This window comes from Cottoperca gobio, chromosome 3 (genome assembly GCF_900634415.1).
Source record: "Cottoperca gobio chromosome 3, fCotGob3.1, whole genome shotgun sequence".
NCBI lineage: Eukaryota > Metazoa > Chordata > Actinopteri > Perciformes > Bovichtidae > Cottoperca > Cottoperca gobio.
Genome location: NC_041357.1, coordinates 4304317 through 4321943, shown reverse-complemented (window position 1 = coordinate 4321943; position 17627 = coordinate 4304317). Strand labels below are relative to the sequence as shown.

Sequence of the window (17627 nt, the reverse complement as noted above, 5' to 3'; positions counted from 1 at the left end):
CTCCTTTTCTCTCTCGGCATCTCTATCTCTCCACAGTGTGTTTGCTTTCCAGGCTGGAGGGAGGGGTGGGGGGACATTTGGCCCAAATCCTAGGTATCACATATCTGACCATATTTCAAGCCCAAATGAAGCATGTTAAAAAAAAATCATTTTTTGCTTTAAAGGTCAGACATTAGTGCTGGTAAAAATTGATCTGTGGATTCATGAATTTAGCCCTGTTGTTGGGGCTCCTTTGTAATGGAAGATTCAGTGGGGGAAGCTTAACATTGCATTGTTTTGCTTTGACAACGCAGCCACGAGAGCCCGTGCAGCTGTTCCCCATGCTCACAATGGCAGATTAATTAACACAATCATGTGGCGCTGGCTCGGGCTCAACAGCCAGGTCTGCTCAGTGATAGATAGGTAAATCCTATACATGCATTTCCAGACTACCACCGAACATTCTTGTGATGTCGCGCCATAACTAGATAGATTTGGTCGCTGACTGGTCAGCTATAGGCATAAAATGAATGTTGAACAGGGGAATCTTTCGCTAATTGCACTGATGTTGAACTTGTGGCGTGTATGTTGTGTGTCTGCACATGTATGTTTGTGAATTTTCTTGCATTTCAGAATTGTTCTTTCCTTGTATGATTGAAATTGAAATGTATATGTTTGTGTGTTTGTGCTATCTGTAAATGTATTTTTGTTTGTTTGTTGTAACTGCTGTTAGAAGTCTCACAAATCCTGTGTGTTTCTCTGCTTCCACGTCTGCATGTGTGCATTTGTCTGCTGAAGTAACAGTATGCCAATAATCCTGTGTGTATTTATGTACACGTATGTGTTTATGTCAGCAAGTATGCGTGCACGTGCGTGCGTGTGTATTGCTGCTAGACACTCCTCCCATCATCAGCCGCACTAGAAAGAGCTCCTCTAATTAAGATTCTGTCGGTCGACCCGTCTCTCTTACTTACTTAGTTCCCTGACATTTTAAACTGTCTATTGTGCTGCCTGGCTTTCAGGTGCAATGCTGTGTAAATGGCAAGTCAAAAAATGATGTGTCTTTTACATACAGTTATCCATCAGGGACGGGGAGGAGGTGGTTGGTGACGGATCAGACCCGGTGTTTAAGTTAGGCTCTGTGATCATATCACTTTATGTCCTTGCCGTCACTCTGTTAGCACCTTTCATTCTTCCTCACCCATCATCCCCTCTTTCTCCTTTCCTCCCCCTTATTTTTTATTTATTTTTATATTTCATCATCCTGTACCTAACATAAACACACACCTCTTCTCTAATGTTTTGCATGAACCTGACCGCAGCTTGTCAATATTTTACCCTTGGTCCATCCCCTGTGTTGATATAATGATCACTTAACAGTCAAGAGTAAGGCAAGGAGGAAATTAGGGCGTCGGCAGCAGAGAGGACAACAACACTGAAGCAATTATGTTTCTTTCAGCCCAAGCATTCTCACGTTAATGAAATCCCTTATCGTTAGGGGAAGAGGAAGGTGGGGAGGGGAGGACAGGTGCACAAAATGTACGTCGTTCATTTATCTTTTTCTCTGAAATGAACGGAAGGAGTAGCGAGAATAATGTAGCGATAAAGTCCGGGCAACAAGTGTGTGTAGTATTTTTTTTTCATATCGCTGTCCCTGCATTTTGCAATGACAGAGGAAGAAAGGGAGAAAGGGAGATGAGTCTGTGAGGGCGATGAATGAGAGTGGAGCAGGGGAGGGAAGAAGGAAGGGCATGGTGTATCACACGTTAGCATCTTCCTAAAGGACAAATCGAAGACACTCCCCATGCTAACATTTGAAGTATTTACCTTCCTGCAAAAATGTCTGCCCTTTTCCTTTGCAGATGAGATCAGTCACAGACTCGGAAAGTCACAGAGATACAACTAAAGACCTTATGTCAAAATGGGAGTGATCAGGTTCTGTGCAGTTTAGTTTTTTTCAGTGGCTGACTAAGAATTTGTAGCAGAAATAATAATACAAGCTTCACTTCAACTTACAACTATTGTGGAACTTTGCAGCGCTGAGTCACTTTGACTGTGATGTCTCAGAAGCTATTAAAAAGAATATGAAAGCTTCAATACATTGTCCTATACATGTCATCTAGAGTTGAGCAAAGTGTTTTCTTTGTGACCTCACTTACTACTACTACTACTACTTCACTTTTTCATTGTTTTCCATATCTTTCCATGACTTTTTAAAACATGTAATACATTTTTTACCATAAAGGTTTGATTTCCATGAGGTTGTTTTGGAAACCACCAAGTTAAACATAAGTCGTACAATACTAAATAACATACAGTATTCTTAGCTACTCTTTTATAATAATGAAATCTAAAGCAATAACATTTTGAGTTAGTTTGAGGTGTTATGACACCTGAATAAACATCTTGCTCTCAGTATAATGCAAATTTGAGAACTTCCTGGAAGCAACACTTAACTCTCCGTTGGTCATGGGCATTACCGATATATAGGAATCCAGGAGAACAACACAAACAATCAACCCCAAAACAATCAACGGTTATATGGACCACAAATGTCAACCTGTTGGTGGCGCGTCCACGAAAAACAATGGGATCACAAAAGTATTTTAGAAATCATCCTCTCCGAAAAATGTACGTTTTTACGACAATCTGTGCCAATCCAAATCATAATATAATATATATATATATATATAATATATTGTAAAGATATTTCACCTTACAAGTGAAAATGTTGACCTGCTGGTGTCACGAGGTGAAAAGCCAGGGTTTCAGTAAAGTCAGTGGGCTTCATCCTCTGGGGCTCATGAGTACCTTTACAAACGTCCATGGCATACTGACATCCCTACATATCACCTACATTCATGCTTGTGTCTCATATCCAAATAACAATAAACCATTTGTGAAATTTGAAAATAGATTATTGAAACGTTGCAATATTCTATTAAATACCATTGATTTTGCAATCCAACATGAACCCTATGATAGCCTATATATTTTTCAGCAGCAATTTGTGTGCGTCTCATGGTCAAGTGCTTATTTCAAATATTCTTAGACACTGTGCATGAAACCAGGTGTGGAGCAAGTTTTCCACGAAATCCACAGAGGGATTGAGATGATCTCACCACTAAGATACCTTTGGGATAACAATACATAAATAAATAAATGCCCCAGTCCTTGTTAGCTGCTGCTATTAGTAGTGTGGGGCTGCACATGCCACTAATGTCTGCTTTGGGCTGCTGTACTAGGCTTCTTTCTGTCTCTCCTGTAAAAGAAGGCTATCTGATTGGAAACAGATCTGGGGCACTGGGGGGGCTCGCCCCAGCTCGTTGGATTTAATGACCCATTTCCTCAGCTGCCTCGTGCCACAAGCAGTTAAACGACAGTCAAGGTGCCCAGAGGTTCCTCACCATGGGACCGGGGGGAGTACAGAGTACACTAGCTGTAGAGACGGAGTGAGTAATAGAGAGTGACATTCCCAGGCTACCAGGCAGCAAATCAAAGCCCATTTCCCCAACAGGAAGTTAACTAGCACCCACCACAGTCTCAACTCAGATGTTCAGTGTATTCCAGGAGTTATTCTGTAATTGAGCGTTTGAATTGACTTTGCTTGATACATCCAAGTGGCTACACTTGTTGCATCCGGTGCATGTATAGCAGCTTGACCAATAGTATGTTTTTTTTCCAGTCAAGACGTTTTATGGATGCATAGCATACTTTTCTACTGAGGCTTTTCACAGTTCATAGACCTGCTTTCTCTAAGACAGATTTCTCTGATCAATGGCAATTGGAAGGAACGGCTTTTCCAAAAGCATCGCAACGGACACGCTGTTAGAAGTGATGTTAGATTAGTGATAGCCTACTGCTAAGGAGGCTCAGAGCATCTGAAGAAGCTCTGGAACAAAAACTACGTTATTTAGGTTGTTTTTGTTTAATTTTAAGTTTATACGTTTATCATGAAAACAGATGCGGTTGAAAGTAAAAGTGAAAAGTGAAAGAAAGGGCATTTAAAATAGATGACATGCATATTTAGGAACTGCCACTGCTTCATTTTAGGTTTCCTATGATCTTCAGAGTAATGTCTGCCTCGAGCAGCAGCTGAATCAATCACAGTTTACTTTCTTAAACTAAGTTGCACCCAGGTACATGAATTATAAAGGACAGCAAGCTGAGGGCAGTAGACTCTTTAATGCACTTTAGGCTTTGTGTTCATACTGAACAATTCCGAGTAGAAAACAATTATTTGTGTACAAAATGTGTACAATTGGCTTCGACTTTACCCTCTGAGTTGATCATGTGTAATACGATTTAGCGAGTACAGCTGTAAAAGAGAACAACGATGTAATAATAGCTGTATGTTTGGTTCTGCACTCTGCTTGCCATTACCATTCTGACATTCCTTCTGTATTTGGATTCATCACATGGATTTATATTCCTAAAACGTCCCTGAACAGGCTCTTAAAAAACTTTTTAAAAAATTGAGAAGAGATTTGAACAACACAATGCAGTTAAATACACAACAAATTATTGTCATGACCTCCTTTTGTTTGAGGCAATAGTGCTCCATTTATAACAATGAGCCCACTTGACCTTCTCCACAAGTACAGCGACAGTGCTCGAGACCCCGAGGAGGGACCTAAAACGGCCATCAAACTTCCATCGCTAAAAACTTGAGCACGCTCTGCCCTATCAAGCTAATGATCAATTATTAATACCCACAATCCTCAGCCTTGATGTGGCTGCTTGGAAATAGAAGGCAGGCAATTATGTGCTACTCTCTTATTTCGGTTTTGGCCGCCTCCATCTCCATCCTCCCTCTCCATGCGTTGAGCTCCCCTATAAATATATAACAGATAGTTCCTCTTAGCACACCACAAGTTCTTATTGGGGCCCTCTCATTGCAGATATCCAGATCCAGATTAATTTGTAATTAGTCTTGAGTTGTTGAGCCTCTGAAAGATAAAGGATTCCAACTCCCATTCTATTCGCCCCAAACACTGACGATCACTTAAAAAGAACAAACGGTCTCGCTCTTGATAAAAATAGCTTAAGCTCGGACTTATTTGTTTGGCGACAAATGCCAGACACATATGTCTGAATGGCTTGGGTGATGCTAAAGCAGAGAATAAATGAGTTGGTCTAAAATAAAACTTGTCATTGTGTCTCTCCGCGTGTTTGTTTGTAAAAAGGGGGGAAAAATGCTTAACAATTCATCAGCTCAGCACATGCAGCCCCGGCGTTTTCTACGCGCAAGACATCACCGTAGAAGCATAAAGTAAGAAACAAAAGGGGGAATTAAAAAGCTGTCTGCTTTACTTTGTTTGTTTTTACAATGTAATTCTCTTTTCAGGAGATACCCACTCAGCGGGTTTGTTTTAGGCTTCCCATTAATTTGCCTCCAAATGTCATATACCCCTCCGCAGATAAAACAATAGATGAATGGGATAAAGACATATGGGCTTTTTTTAGGCTGTGTGTGAGTGTGGGGTATGAGTGTAAAACATACTGGAATAGTTTTTAGGCTTTTAAGAGGACAGGGGGTGTAGAGGCAGGGGGGTGAGAGGGGGGTGGGGGGTGGGGGGACTTCAGTCTATTAATAGTTGAGTCATCAGTGCCTCAATGTTCCGAAATGGCAAATTGTTAGATCCCCAATGGTGATTATTACTTGCTGTCAATGACCTTCATAACAAATTAAAATTATGCGACTGGGACAGAGCGTGCTCTTTAATAGGCGTTATGCATGGGATTGTGTGCGTGCATGTCACTTTGTGCATGTGTGTGTGTTTGCATGCGGGTGGCCAGAGGGTGACGGCCTCTAGCATTTAAACCCCCCCCTCTCTAAAATTGGGGCCTTTCTCTCATTTATTCTTTAAGTGTGGCTCTATCTCTCGCAGTCTTGTGATGTGTGTGTTTCATGTCCACACGCACACACACACACACACACACACACACACACACACACACACACACACACACACACACACACACACACACACACACAGAGGCAGAATGTTTGCAGCCACAGTATAAATCTTTTTATTTCATTTTCCGAGACACTGGACAAGTTCATAGAAGAGGAAAACGGGACACGTCCTTGGTCTCCTGGATTTACGGCCTGACCAGGCTATGTTGGGAGCGATAGTCTCTCGCACCACACACACACACACACACACACAAACACACACACACACACACACACACAAACACACACACACACACACACACACACACACACACAGTGTGTATGCATGACGTGAAGCAGATTTACCCACTTTAGCTCCCCCTCCACAGTGGCCTTGTTAAAAGTGTTCATCGCCCCTTGTGGTAATATATGTCTTTAAGTGCACATTTATGCTCCCGAGCTATCGATCACTGTACATTCCCCACTCGATAATTACGCCACCTTAATATGCACCCTTAATGAGGCTTAATTGATTCATCTTCATTGATGGAGAATAACGCCACTAATGGCTGCAGTGTGCAGAGCATTGATGCCACGTACAGTATGGACTATGACCAGTGCCAGGTGGATCGAGGGTGGGATAGAAGTGGTGGTACTGTAGCTCAGTTTGATGATTGGCCTATTGTGCTTGCAGTTGATTTAGTATGCACGGGAATGAATAGCAAATCAATGGTGGCTTCGAGAGCAGTTCTACTTTATTCAGCGTTAAAGGCGCAGTGCAACAGGATGGCTGCCATCTTTAGGTTGTCAGTCTATACGTTCAGTCGCTGGAGAGGATTTTGTAGTATGACCTTTGCTTGTTCTGTTTTTCTTTCTTTTATTTTGGGAATATCCTATCCCCCCTTTTTTCTTTCTTCCAATCCTGTTTTCTCACATTTCACTTTAATTTTGCATTAAGTGTTTCCTTATATTTCCATGTTTTCTTTGGTTTGTTTCCTTCCTTGTGTTTTTTCTTTTTCTTTCAGAAAATGCCCTATTCTCCATTTCTTCCCTTTCTTCCTTTCACATCTCGTCAACTTTTCCCTTGTAGAAAGTCCTTACATTTGTCTAAATTCCTTTCTTTCTTTCCTATTTTCATCTAGTTCCCCACTATCTTGTAATATATCATCTTTTCCCGTTTCTTCTTCGTGACTTTATCGTCTTTTTTCCTGCTATTTCCTTTTGTTTCATTCTCTTGTTGTTTTTCTTGTCCATTAGTTTGTCCTTTAGTTTCTTTTTCCTTTATTCCCTCCTGCCAATGTCGTTTCCACCTTTCCTTAATTTCTTTTCTCTGTCTTTTCACCTTTTGACGTCTTTTGTCTTAAATCCTTCCCTTTCCTTTAATGTTCTTGCATTTCCCTTTCCATAGAAACCTAGCAGTATCCCAGTAAAAGAGACAGCGACCTAGTCATCCTTCACTAATGGTAACCACACCACTTCCTGCCAACACAGACTGAGAGGGGGCATGATGAATATACACCCTGATTATTATAGCACTACACACACAAGCACACACACACATTGGCAAGTGTGTGTGTACACAGACAAACACATTAGTAATTGCTCTTGTCTTCATGTCCTAAAAGACACCCACCTCTGTCCCCATCTGCCTTTTGTGCTCTCATGCATACATGCAGACAGTGGTGGACAATACACATATAAACGCTCACACACGCACAGACACACACACACAAACACACACACACACACACACACACACACACACACACACACACACACACACACACACTCATACACCCTCAAGCATCTTCCAGAGCCTCTCAACGGGGATATGATCACCCTGCTAGAATGATAAAGTTAGTGAGACATCAGTGCTCCCTCAAACATTTGTATGCGTGTGACTGTGTGTGTGTGTGTGTGTGTGTGTGTGTGTGTGTGTGTGTGTGTGTGTGTGTGTGTGTCTGTTTCCAATGCTCTTTGAAGCCTGAAACAGACTTGAGGAGGGGGGGAAACAAAGGTGGGCCGGTGCCAGGGAGAAACTTATGGCACCATTCCTCTTCCCCTAGCTGGGCAGAGGCATAGCCTTTACTGAGGGAGAGAGCCACCTTCTGTCAGTCTGGGAGGGGGAGGAGGGGGAGGGGGGGAGGGGTGGAGGAAGAGAAGTGGAAAGAGACGAATGCAGAAAAAAAAGTAGGGAACGAAAAGCATCCTTAACAGGTTTTCATCAAGACTGTCCGTCATTTCCACCTGTGTCGTGACGGGGACTGAGGTTTGGCCCCTTCACAAATTCAATTATTTCTACAGATTTTGTAAAGACTGCACATTTAGAATAACTATACAAGGTATTTTTTTTTTTTTGCAGCAATGCCCTTCACCGTTTTTGAGAAATAATCTTCACAGCGTGAAGATCACACTCCCTGAATAGATATCCTGCACTTCCACACCCCTCTTTCATTCAAGAAAGTGCTTCAAACAAATAGCTTTAACACAATTCTGCACAATGGAGAGCGCTACCCTTTCATTACCCAGGTTGAAAAAGGGAACCATCTCTCCTCCTCCTGTTTCCCCCCCTCATCCTCTCTTCTTTTTTTCCTCCCTCCTTCTCCTCAACTCCAGTTTTAGTGCAGGCGTTCACTAATAAATATAAATGTTTGTGATTACCATCTCTGCAGCACAGGTGCATGTTTGTTGCGAGGGGAGGCTTGTTCATTAATTTTCAGCCATGAAAAGTGCAGCGCGCCATGAACGGAGAGTCCAAATCGCACACACTGATAAATGAACGCACAGATTGTTAATGTACCATTGTAAGGCTGCTGCCTCCACCAGCTTTGAAAAAAAGGGCTTGCTGCCAAAAGCAGGGCTATGAGCGCACACACACACACACACACACACACACACACACACACTGGGTCCGTGAGGTGTGGCAGGACCCTATTCAGAGGTCTAGATTAAACTGAATAGAGCTTTAGAATGGGTGTGTTTTTATCCTTACACATATAGCCAGGGATTATTTAGATTATAGAGACAAGGCACCCCCCTGGTGTGAGGCCTCTGGCTTGTGTCGTCTAATTACATTTGGCCGGATTGGTAACGGCGGCACTAGGAACCTCGTGTCGTGGTGTAAGGGTGTGTTGGCGCACTCGACTATGTGGATTGGGCCTTTCAGAAAAACATTTGGCGCAAAAAGTTAATTTTTTTGGGTTTGTCTCGAAAACGCACACCGCGCGTGAAGCGGCCATTTGGAAAACTGTGGTCTGTAATCCTCAAAGTATTTTTTTTTTATTATCATCATGATGGTCATAATGATGATTTCATATCTGGATTAACCCCCTCCACCAGCCCCTCATTCTGGGCTGACATATTTGCCCGGGCGTGGACACAACATGTGTGCATTATCAGACTCGCCACATACTGTATATTTTAATTAGATAATGCATGCTAAGTCTAGAACCGATCCTCAATATGTGTTCTTTTTAGATATGGTCACAACTGTAGCGTTCACAACAGGAGAGAGAAATACTGAGGAAGAGTAAACAAAGAGGAAATAAATAAAATCTGCCTCAGAATGGGTTGTTTTTCAGGAGCTGCAAAAATGTTTTAATAGGGGACCGCTGAACACCTGCCTTAAAATGTCGTTTCAACATCTCCCGAATGCCATTTTGCTTAATTGACTTGGAAATGGCCCAAATGTATTGCTGAATGCGATCTAATTAATATTAATAATAAATGCCATTATTAACATCAAAGAACATCTGGTGCCCCTGTTTACCCCACCGCCTTATATGTAACACATTCTGCTGCTGTTTTCATCTCACAAACATTGCACGGGTAAACAACAACTCGCATTTCCTTTATTTTTATTTGTGTTTATAATTTTTTTTTGTATAATTCTCACAATTTATTTATTCTTTGGTCTCATTTCTGCTGCTCGATAAGGTCAGTAAAAAAACAAGTATGAGGTGAGGATGTAAAATTTGGAGCATAGTTGCTCCTTTCTGTCCCCCCCCCCCCTTTTTTCTTCTTCTTGTTCTTTTTGGTCTATAGACCTGGTTGTTGTAATACCTCCGAGACTTCTCAGATCTCTGGTGTACTACCTTAGAAAAAATATAGAAAAAAAACAACCCAAAAGCATCTGCACACTAAGAGAGCCTTGCATTAGGACTTTCTCAATGCCCATAAATCATGCACCAAATAACTTTAATCTAAAATTTCATTAAGTAGTCCTTGTCAGGTAGTAAAAGGAGGGGGATAATGCAGTGGTGTTTAATGATAATTGGTGTTTGGTTAATAAATTCTGCGAGTTCAGATTACGTTCTAGCAGTGGCTGGAATGCTAGCATCAGCAGTGTAACTAAACCTCAAATTGATTAACTCGCATGAACCAGACGCTCACAAAGATGGCAGTGGTCCAAATCAAAAAAAGAACGAGAGGGGAAGGGGGTGTTAGGAGGTGTGTGTGTGTGTGTGTGTGTGAGAGAGAGAAAGAGGGAAGAGCGCGAGAAAAAGAGAGAGAGAGAGAGAGAGAGAAAGAGAGAGAGAGAGAGAGAGAGAGAGAGAGAGAGAGAGAGAGAGAGAGAGAGAGAGAGAAAGAGAGAGAGAGAGAGAGAGAGAGCAAGCGAGCATCAGGCCGGATGGTGTTGTGTTGCTCTGGTGTAAGGAAATCAAGTCCCCCCGGGCGCATTTTTAAAAGCCTAATGCCTTTCAAATGATGTCATCACATTTTACTCTTTTCTCTCTCCCCCTCCCTACCTCTCACCCAATCTCTCTTAATATCTTTCCCCTTTTCAAACTGTTTCCGTCAATCACCCCCCTCACTCATCCCCCTCCTCCTACCCCCAATCAGTTATTTGGCTACGGGGAGAGGCCGGCGGGCTTCGACGGGAGTCACGTGACGCATTAGAATAATGGCCGAGCAAGAAGCAAAACATCTTGTGTTTTTATGACTGATGTGCTTTTCCCCCCCTAGTTTTATTTCCTGAAAGTGATATCATACTAATCAAAACCACAGAACGTTTAGAGTGCAAAGTGTGATTGAAAGAAGACCATTAAGGAACTGGCAAACCACCCCCCCCACCAACCCGCAACCCCGACACCATATACTCACATGCAATCATCGGCTTTGCTGTTTATTTTTGCTCTTGTTGTTGTTGTTGATCATTTTTTTGTAATAATTCTTTTTTTGTTCTCCATTAATGGGAACTGGGTGTGGTCGCTGTAAAAGAGTAGGCAGCGTGCCCTATCCCAGGGGTACCCACATGATCACTGACACACGCACACACACACACACACACACACACACACACACACACACACACACACACACATAAATCCCTATCAATTTATATATTTGTCAGTCAGTCGTGGAGGCTGCCCTGGTGGCGTATCCCCCACGGTGGCGATACATCGGTCGCTTCGTTGCAAGATCCTGGTGACGTGCTGTCGAAAGGGAGTGAGGTGTCTCACACACACACAGACACACTTACACACACAGTTGCACTCTCGCACACAGTTAGTCAGAGGGGAGTGTGAGTGCAGCAGACAGCAGGCAGAGTGACTGATACTCAGCCTGCCTCCCAGATGGCCTGCTCAACTCTGCTCCAATCTGATCTCAGAGCCTTTGTTCTGGCATGTTCCATTACGGCGCCGTGACACCAGTAAAGGCAGAGGGGAGAGGAGCTGGTCTCAGATCAGATACAGCTGAATTATACATGTATTTCTCTTTTTTTTTCTCACCCCTCTGTGATATTCTTGTACGAGCACAGTCACAGCTCTGCGTTTTTCATGTTTGTTCCTGGGGTAGAGGCGAGTGATGGGTTCATAGACGACAGATTATTGAATGTTTGAGTTTGATGGGAGGATTTGGGGAAATAGAAGTAATAGTGGCTTGAATGTTTCATTAACCACTGAGGCCCTGGCTCTATCCTTGGAAAAAAGGCCTAAAATATCATACCCAAAATGAATCCGCAATAGCTCTCAACCATAAGACCTATATGCATATTTTTGGTCTCATTTGAGAGGTTACAAGCTAAGGAATATGAATCCATTGTCAGCCAGATCCCATGGATAACGATGCATCTGAATGCAGATTGATTCTTTCGTGGTTTTATTCTTGATATAAATGATGATCTTTTGTGAGGGAATAAAGGCTGGTTTGGCTGAAATAAAACATGTCAACTCAACAGCGGCCTTTCATGAGAGAGACGCATTGTCTTGTAAATTCTGATATTTTATTGAATATCAAATAACTGTAAACATTGTACTCTCCCTGTGATATAATTATAAATTCTCCTCTGCCACAATTACAAATGGAAAACGTGTTTTACTCTGTCTTTTATTGTACTTTCACTGTAATTAATTTAAATTTAAATATGTTTAAAAAACAATTTTTTATCTTTTAATTTAAGACAGTGGTACTTTATTGCCCGTTGAATGGGTAAGGGGTTAAACTGCCAACCCTGTACAATCTTTATCAGTATTCTTTAGTTTTGTAGTGTATTAACTGTTGGCCTAATGCCAGTTTTTCTCTTTTTAAATGCTAAATTACATTGATTCTTGCAATCTGTCAACACGAAAATTGTCAATGATTCTGAATAGGAAATGCCAGTTCTTCCTAATGGCATAATAGTGTGAGCAAAGTGAAAGAGTAACAGTAGCTGGCCTTTACAGGCTTGTATATAAAAAGCCAAAGGTTCACCTGTGACAATCACTTTAATGTTGCGTCTCCTACAGTGAATCTTCTTTGCATAAAAAAAGATGGAAGATGTGGAAGGAAAATCAATACTCGCAGGATAGTTACGGCTGGGTGTCAACAAGCGATTGAGAGTCTCTCCCCTGCATCACACACCCAGCTGTGCACGGTGATGCCTAATATACGGAGTGACCTTCAAAATGTCATAAATGTGTTGTGCAATAAAGTGTCAATATTTGTGGTTATATGGAGCAGTATGACTTTTACAGTAATTGGAACAGTCGCATTAAAAGCGGCGGATCAGTCAACTGATTAAAGGCGAGCATGCTGGACACCCAGCCAGTGCCCGGGAATGACGTGGATTCTCACACGTGTGCGTACGCTCACATCACATGAACACACACACGCACACACACACACACTCGCGTGAAGAGTAAGGAAGTACATCTAAAGTTCTGTTTTACCTTTCTTTGTAGTGTGTGTGTGGGAATGTGTGAAGCCCATTTATTATTGAAGGGCTGTTATATGCCAGGAGAGCACACTCTCATCCTCTCAGTAATGTGTCTTCCTCTTACAGGAGCACTATTAACCCTGACACACAAGGACGTGTGTCTGTGTGTGAATGTGTGTGACAGAGAGAGACAGACATGCAGAGCGTGTGTGTGTGTGTGTGTCTGTGTGTGTGTGTGTGTGTGTGTGTGTGTGTTTGGGAGTGTGGTCTGGTGTTTGTCCTGCTTCTAATCTGTGTTTTGGATTTTTTAATTTTAGCCCCATCTGGGGTGGGCAGGTGGGCTACTGTCTGTTACACGATCTGGGGAATCTTTGCCAAAAGGGGATCTGTACAGTAGACCGCTCGAAATATGTTTATGAGGAGGCAACTATGGCTACAGTATGGTGCCGTCCTGGGCCAAGCGTTTGGGGAATTGTAGTGGCTTTTATTTATTTATTTTCTGTCCACAGGCCATCTTTTAAATGCATTCAAATTAAAAAGCGAAAGAATGGAGTGGGGGTGCAGTTGATGTGTTCACGCAGTACTGAATAATGCAGGGAATTATATTTTCACCTGTGATATTAAAGATACAATTTGTGTTAAGTATAATTTGCATAAATCAATATGTTCAATCATGAAGGTCACAATATGTGTCATGATAAAGAGATTTTTATTTTTTTTGCGGATTTAAGTCAATTTTCTATTTTTACAACCCAGCAAATTTTAGTAGTTGCCATGTATTTCCTCGCTCTCTATCACTACTCAAGTGGAAATAAAGGACAACCTTGTTGAATGCGCAGAGATTTCTTTTTCCAGTACTCTCGTTCCACTTATCTATTACATATTGTTTAAAACAAGATCATTTTAAAACCAAGATCCACATTTTAACATCTGCTTCTACGACCTAACTGTCTCTCGGCTTCTTTCTCCTCGCTAGTGCGCAGAATGAAACCGCACAGTTGCCAAGCCCGAGTAGAAGCAGCTGGTATTTAGTATCTGCGTATTGTCACAGACTTACATTTAGGTTGCCTTTCAGTTTCACTTGTGATAAATAGCCCACAGCCTGATAGCAGTGTTGCTGAATAGAGTTGTGTGTTTAGTGTCAATGTGGACGAGGACTTGCTGACTTGGGTCTTTCCATTCTGTAAACCTTATTTGACTCCCCGACAGAGGAGGGGTGGAATGGGGTGGGAAGCTCCAGAAAAGAAAGGATTAGGCTAATGTTAAAAAATGCTCCTTATTGTGCGCCGTGGTTGCCTAAGTGGGTTGCTCGATTTTGATTCTTTTTCTTTCTTTCTGGCACCCTCCCCTCCGCACATACCAAATCGTGTGCCAGATTAAAAAATAAATAACATTTTTCACTGTATTTGTGCTTCTTTGGGTTACGCGTATACTGACATGCTACGCTTTTTGGGGTTTTTTTAACCACAGACTCGGGCTGGTTTTGTCTGTACTTTTGTTTTCTTTAAGCTCGGTAAAGAGAACGGTGTCACCGTTGCTCATGACTACAAACTTTATGACTTTCCTACCAGCACACGTTTCAAATAAATGTTGATATAGATATGGCAGTTTGCACAAAACAAAGAAGGAAGTAACATTTTTATATGAATTTTTACTTTGCAAGCAAATGCTTAAATCTGTGGTGACAGTTCTGCGCTGTGTGGGTTGATGTTGAACCTCCTGCACACTGACGCCCATCAAATGCTATTGGAACTAGTACAGATATTTTTAATTCAACAGCTTCAAGATACAAGACATATCAAGCATCTGTTGTGTGTTCCTTTTTGTTTCTTTCAAGTGTTTTTTTTTAACTTAACTGTGTTGCTCAGACCTTTAAATTCCACGACTGCCAGCACATCACAAGCTTTTAACCATCCGTACAACAAGGCCAGTGTGTACAATCTGATGATGACACTCTCACCTCAGATTGTGCTGCTGTCAACACATTCCCAGGTTGTCGTCACTCATCTTTAGATTCATATTCAGGAGGTGATTGTGGTGATAACAGACTGCTGTTGCACTAAACTGTGCATCATCGTTTTTTTGGCGCGCGGAGGAAGTGGTGGAGGGCGGGGTCAAAGCCGTTATCACCCTATCATATCTCTGACAGCTACCTGTCAAAATCAGGTCGCAGGAAGGGATGCGAGGAGATCCTGCGATGCTGACATAGACAAATCTATCTCTTTTTTTTTTCTTTCTGTCTTATTTTGCATTGTTCATTTTCACTGCAATCCAGCATATGCTTAATAGGAATGATGATGATAGCAAGGATAAAAAAAGAAAAACAGGAGGAGAAAGGAGAGGCGGTGGTGGTGGTGCAGGTGGTGGTGTTGAGGGTGTGTGTGTTTGGTGGGAAGGGGGGGGTGTATCTCAGGACTATGGTGTTTCTGAAGAAAAGCTTATGAACTGTCAGCGTTCTGTCAGGGAGGAAAATATCACGGCCTGTGAGCCCGTTTGATGCATTTGACTTTGTGTGGCGTTCGCACATTTGAGCAAGGGAAAACGAGGGACAATGACTGACAGACAGAGGAGAAAGAAGAAGAAGAAAAAAAAACGTGTTGTGTTATGATGTGTGGAGGGCTGGTTTGAAGTGGCACTCAACACACCTTCCATTTGTCTCTCCCTCCTTGTGCTGTCTCTGCATGGGCTCCAGATGTTGGGGAGGACTTGGGGAAGGCAGCGGGGAGCGTTCAGCCGTCTCTGTCCCAGCATCGCGAGCGGAGCGTGGGCTCGTCCTCCAAGGATTGCCCCTACTGTGGCAAGTCCTTCCGCACCTCCCATCATCTCAAAGTCCATCTGCGGATACACACAGGTCAGTACAACCACTAACCCTTCCCCAGCAAAGTGCAGTTTTGGAGTGCATTTCTCCAGCAATTAAACATTTATTGTACCTCATGCAAAATTTACTTTACTACATTTACTGACATTCCATCAGGGGTTTGAATGACATATTGGTTTATGCGTATTGGCCTAATCAAATATTGGTGTCAATCTGATATGATGGATATGAAGCAGATTAATTGATTGTGTATTGGTTTTATAATTGATACTGCATTAGTTGTCTCTGGGAAGCCCTTAATCTGGATTTATTTTAATGCCAGGACCATAAATAATACGTTAATATACGTTTCTAGATTTTACATAAAAAATAAAGATACAGTACAAACTGCCTCCATCAAAATGAAGTGCAGAGTTACACTTTCCAAACAACAGTAGGATAATGCCCTGAAAATAGGCAGAACCGTGAAAAACCCAGTGATCCCAGTTCATCAGTAACTGTGATTCTTACCTAAATTATAATCCTGTTTAGTCCATGAGATGTAATCCTAGAGATATTTCTCTGTGCAGTCTTATCAGATGTTTTATTGCAATGCTTTATTCAAATTGACATGAGGACAAATAAATAAAACTATTCACGAGGGGGAATAAGCGTTTCCTAACAGTGTCCCCCATTGAGGCTTAAGGCTGTTATTATTCTGTTTTTTCATACTCATTTCATTGAGGTCTAATTAACACAACAAGGGTTCAGTGTCCTCCAATGACATCACTCCGAGGGCAATTTCACACTTGCTAACTCTCAATAACTTTCAAGCCAAAACAAAGCCGGCCTGTCCACAGTTTAGGGATATGCGTGAGATGATGTGCCTAATAGATTTAGCTTTATTTTTCAGCCAAGCGTCCTAACCCCTCTGAGCTGTGTACTTGCTGCCCATACATCTGACCAACCAGGGCTCAGGCGCTTCAGTGATAACCTCTCCGCCGGTTGTTGCTTGGAGGTTAAGGCTGCAGTCAGAGTAATGATGTGGACTGTGGACAGTAGCCAGAGTTCTAACCCTCTGCAAGGTACAAACGCCCCACTGACTATCCAGGTTAAAGTCACAATTAGACCATGCAGAGGTCACCTTACAACAAGGACACCCGGTTCTGGCCGGTGGGCCTGGTGTGTAAAGCGTCATTTTGTAAGATGATTCCCTGCTGCCTCTCGGTTTATCTCACAGGAAGTTAGTGTTTCCAAACTGGAAAGAATGAATTGTGATATTTTGACACCTTGCCATATGTGTTGGAGAACAGATATTATCTAATAACCTATGATTGTATTGATTTATTGGGAAATGTATGGTTAATAAACAACGATTGGATCCGGAATTATGTTCAATGTAAAAGTTTCTAAAGTTTTTACATTCTGCACCATATAGTATGGTTGAGGTTAAGGAAAGACCCTGGTTCTGGAAAATATATATGCTTAAGGTACAGTTAGGGTTAGGCAACCCTGCCAAACACCACACCCCCTACCAACCAGCAGCCGCCAGGTCTGAAAAGTGAAGCCAATGCGTAAGTACCTTAAACATACGTACTCTCTAATGGCCAGCAGGGGGCGACCCCACTGATTGCAAAAAGAAGTCGGATTGCATAGAAGGGCCGTACTTCTACTTCTCACTTGATTTATTACATCAGTTAACATTTTCCTAATGAGTTTATGGTCTCAATCACTAGTTTCAAATCTTCTTCCATACAGCATGATTTTAATTTAGTAAATTATAGTCCCATTAAGAGTAAAATTGACAGATTGAC

General features: G+C 42.1%; 1 protein-coding gene across 3 annotated transcripts in view; it reads left to right on the top strand.

Moving 5' to 3' along the window:
- The window catches only part of znf536 (zinc finger protein 536), a 226943-nt gene that overhangs the window by 126779 nt on the left and 82537 nt on the right, over positions 1 to 17627 (top strand). For all 3 annotated transcript variants that reach the window (XM_029460697.1, XM_029460688.1, XM_029460705.1), the window contains one exon: positions 15709 to 15867. In XM_029460697.1, the coding sequence (XP_029316557.1) occupies positions 15709 to 15867 (159 nt within the window). The remainder of the gene's footprint in view (positions 1 to 15708; positions 15868 to 17627) is intronic.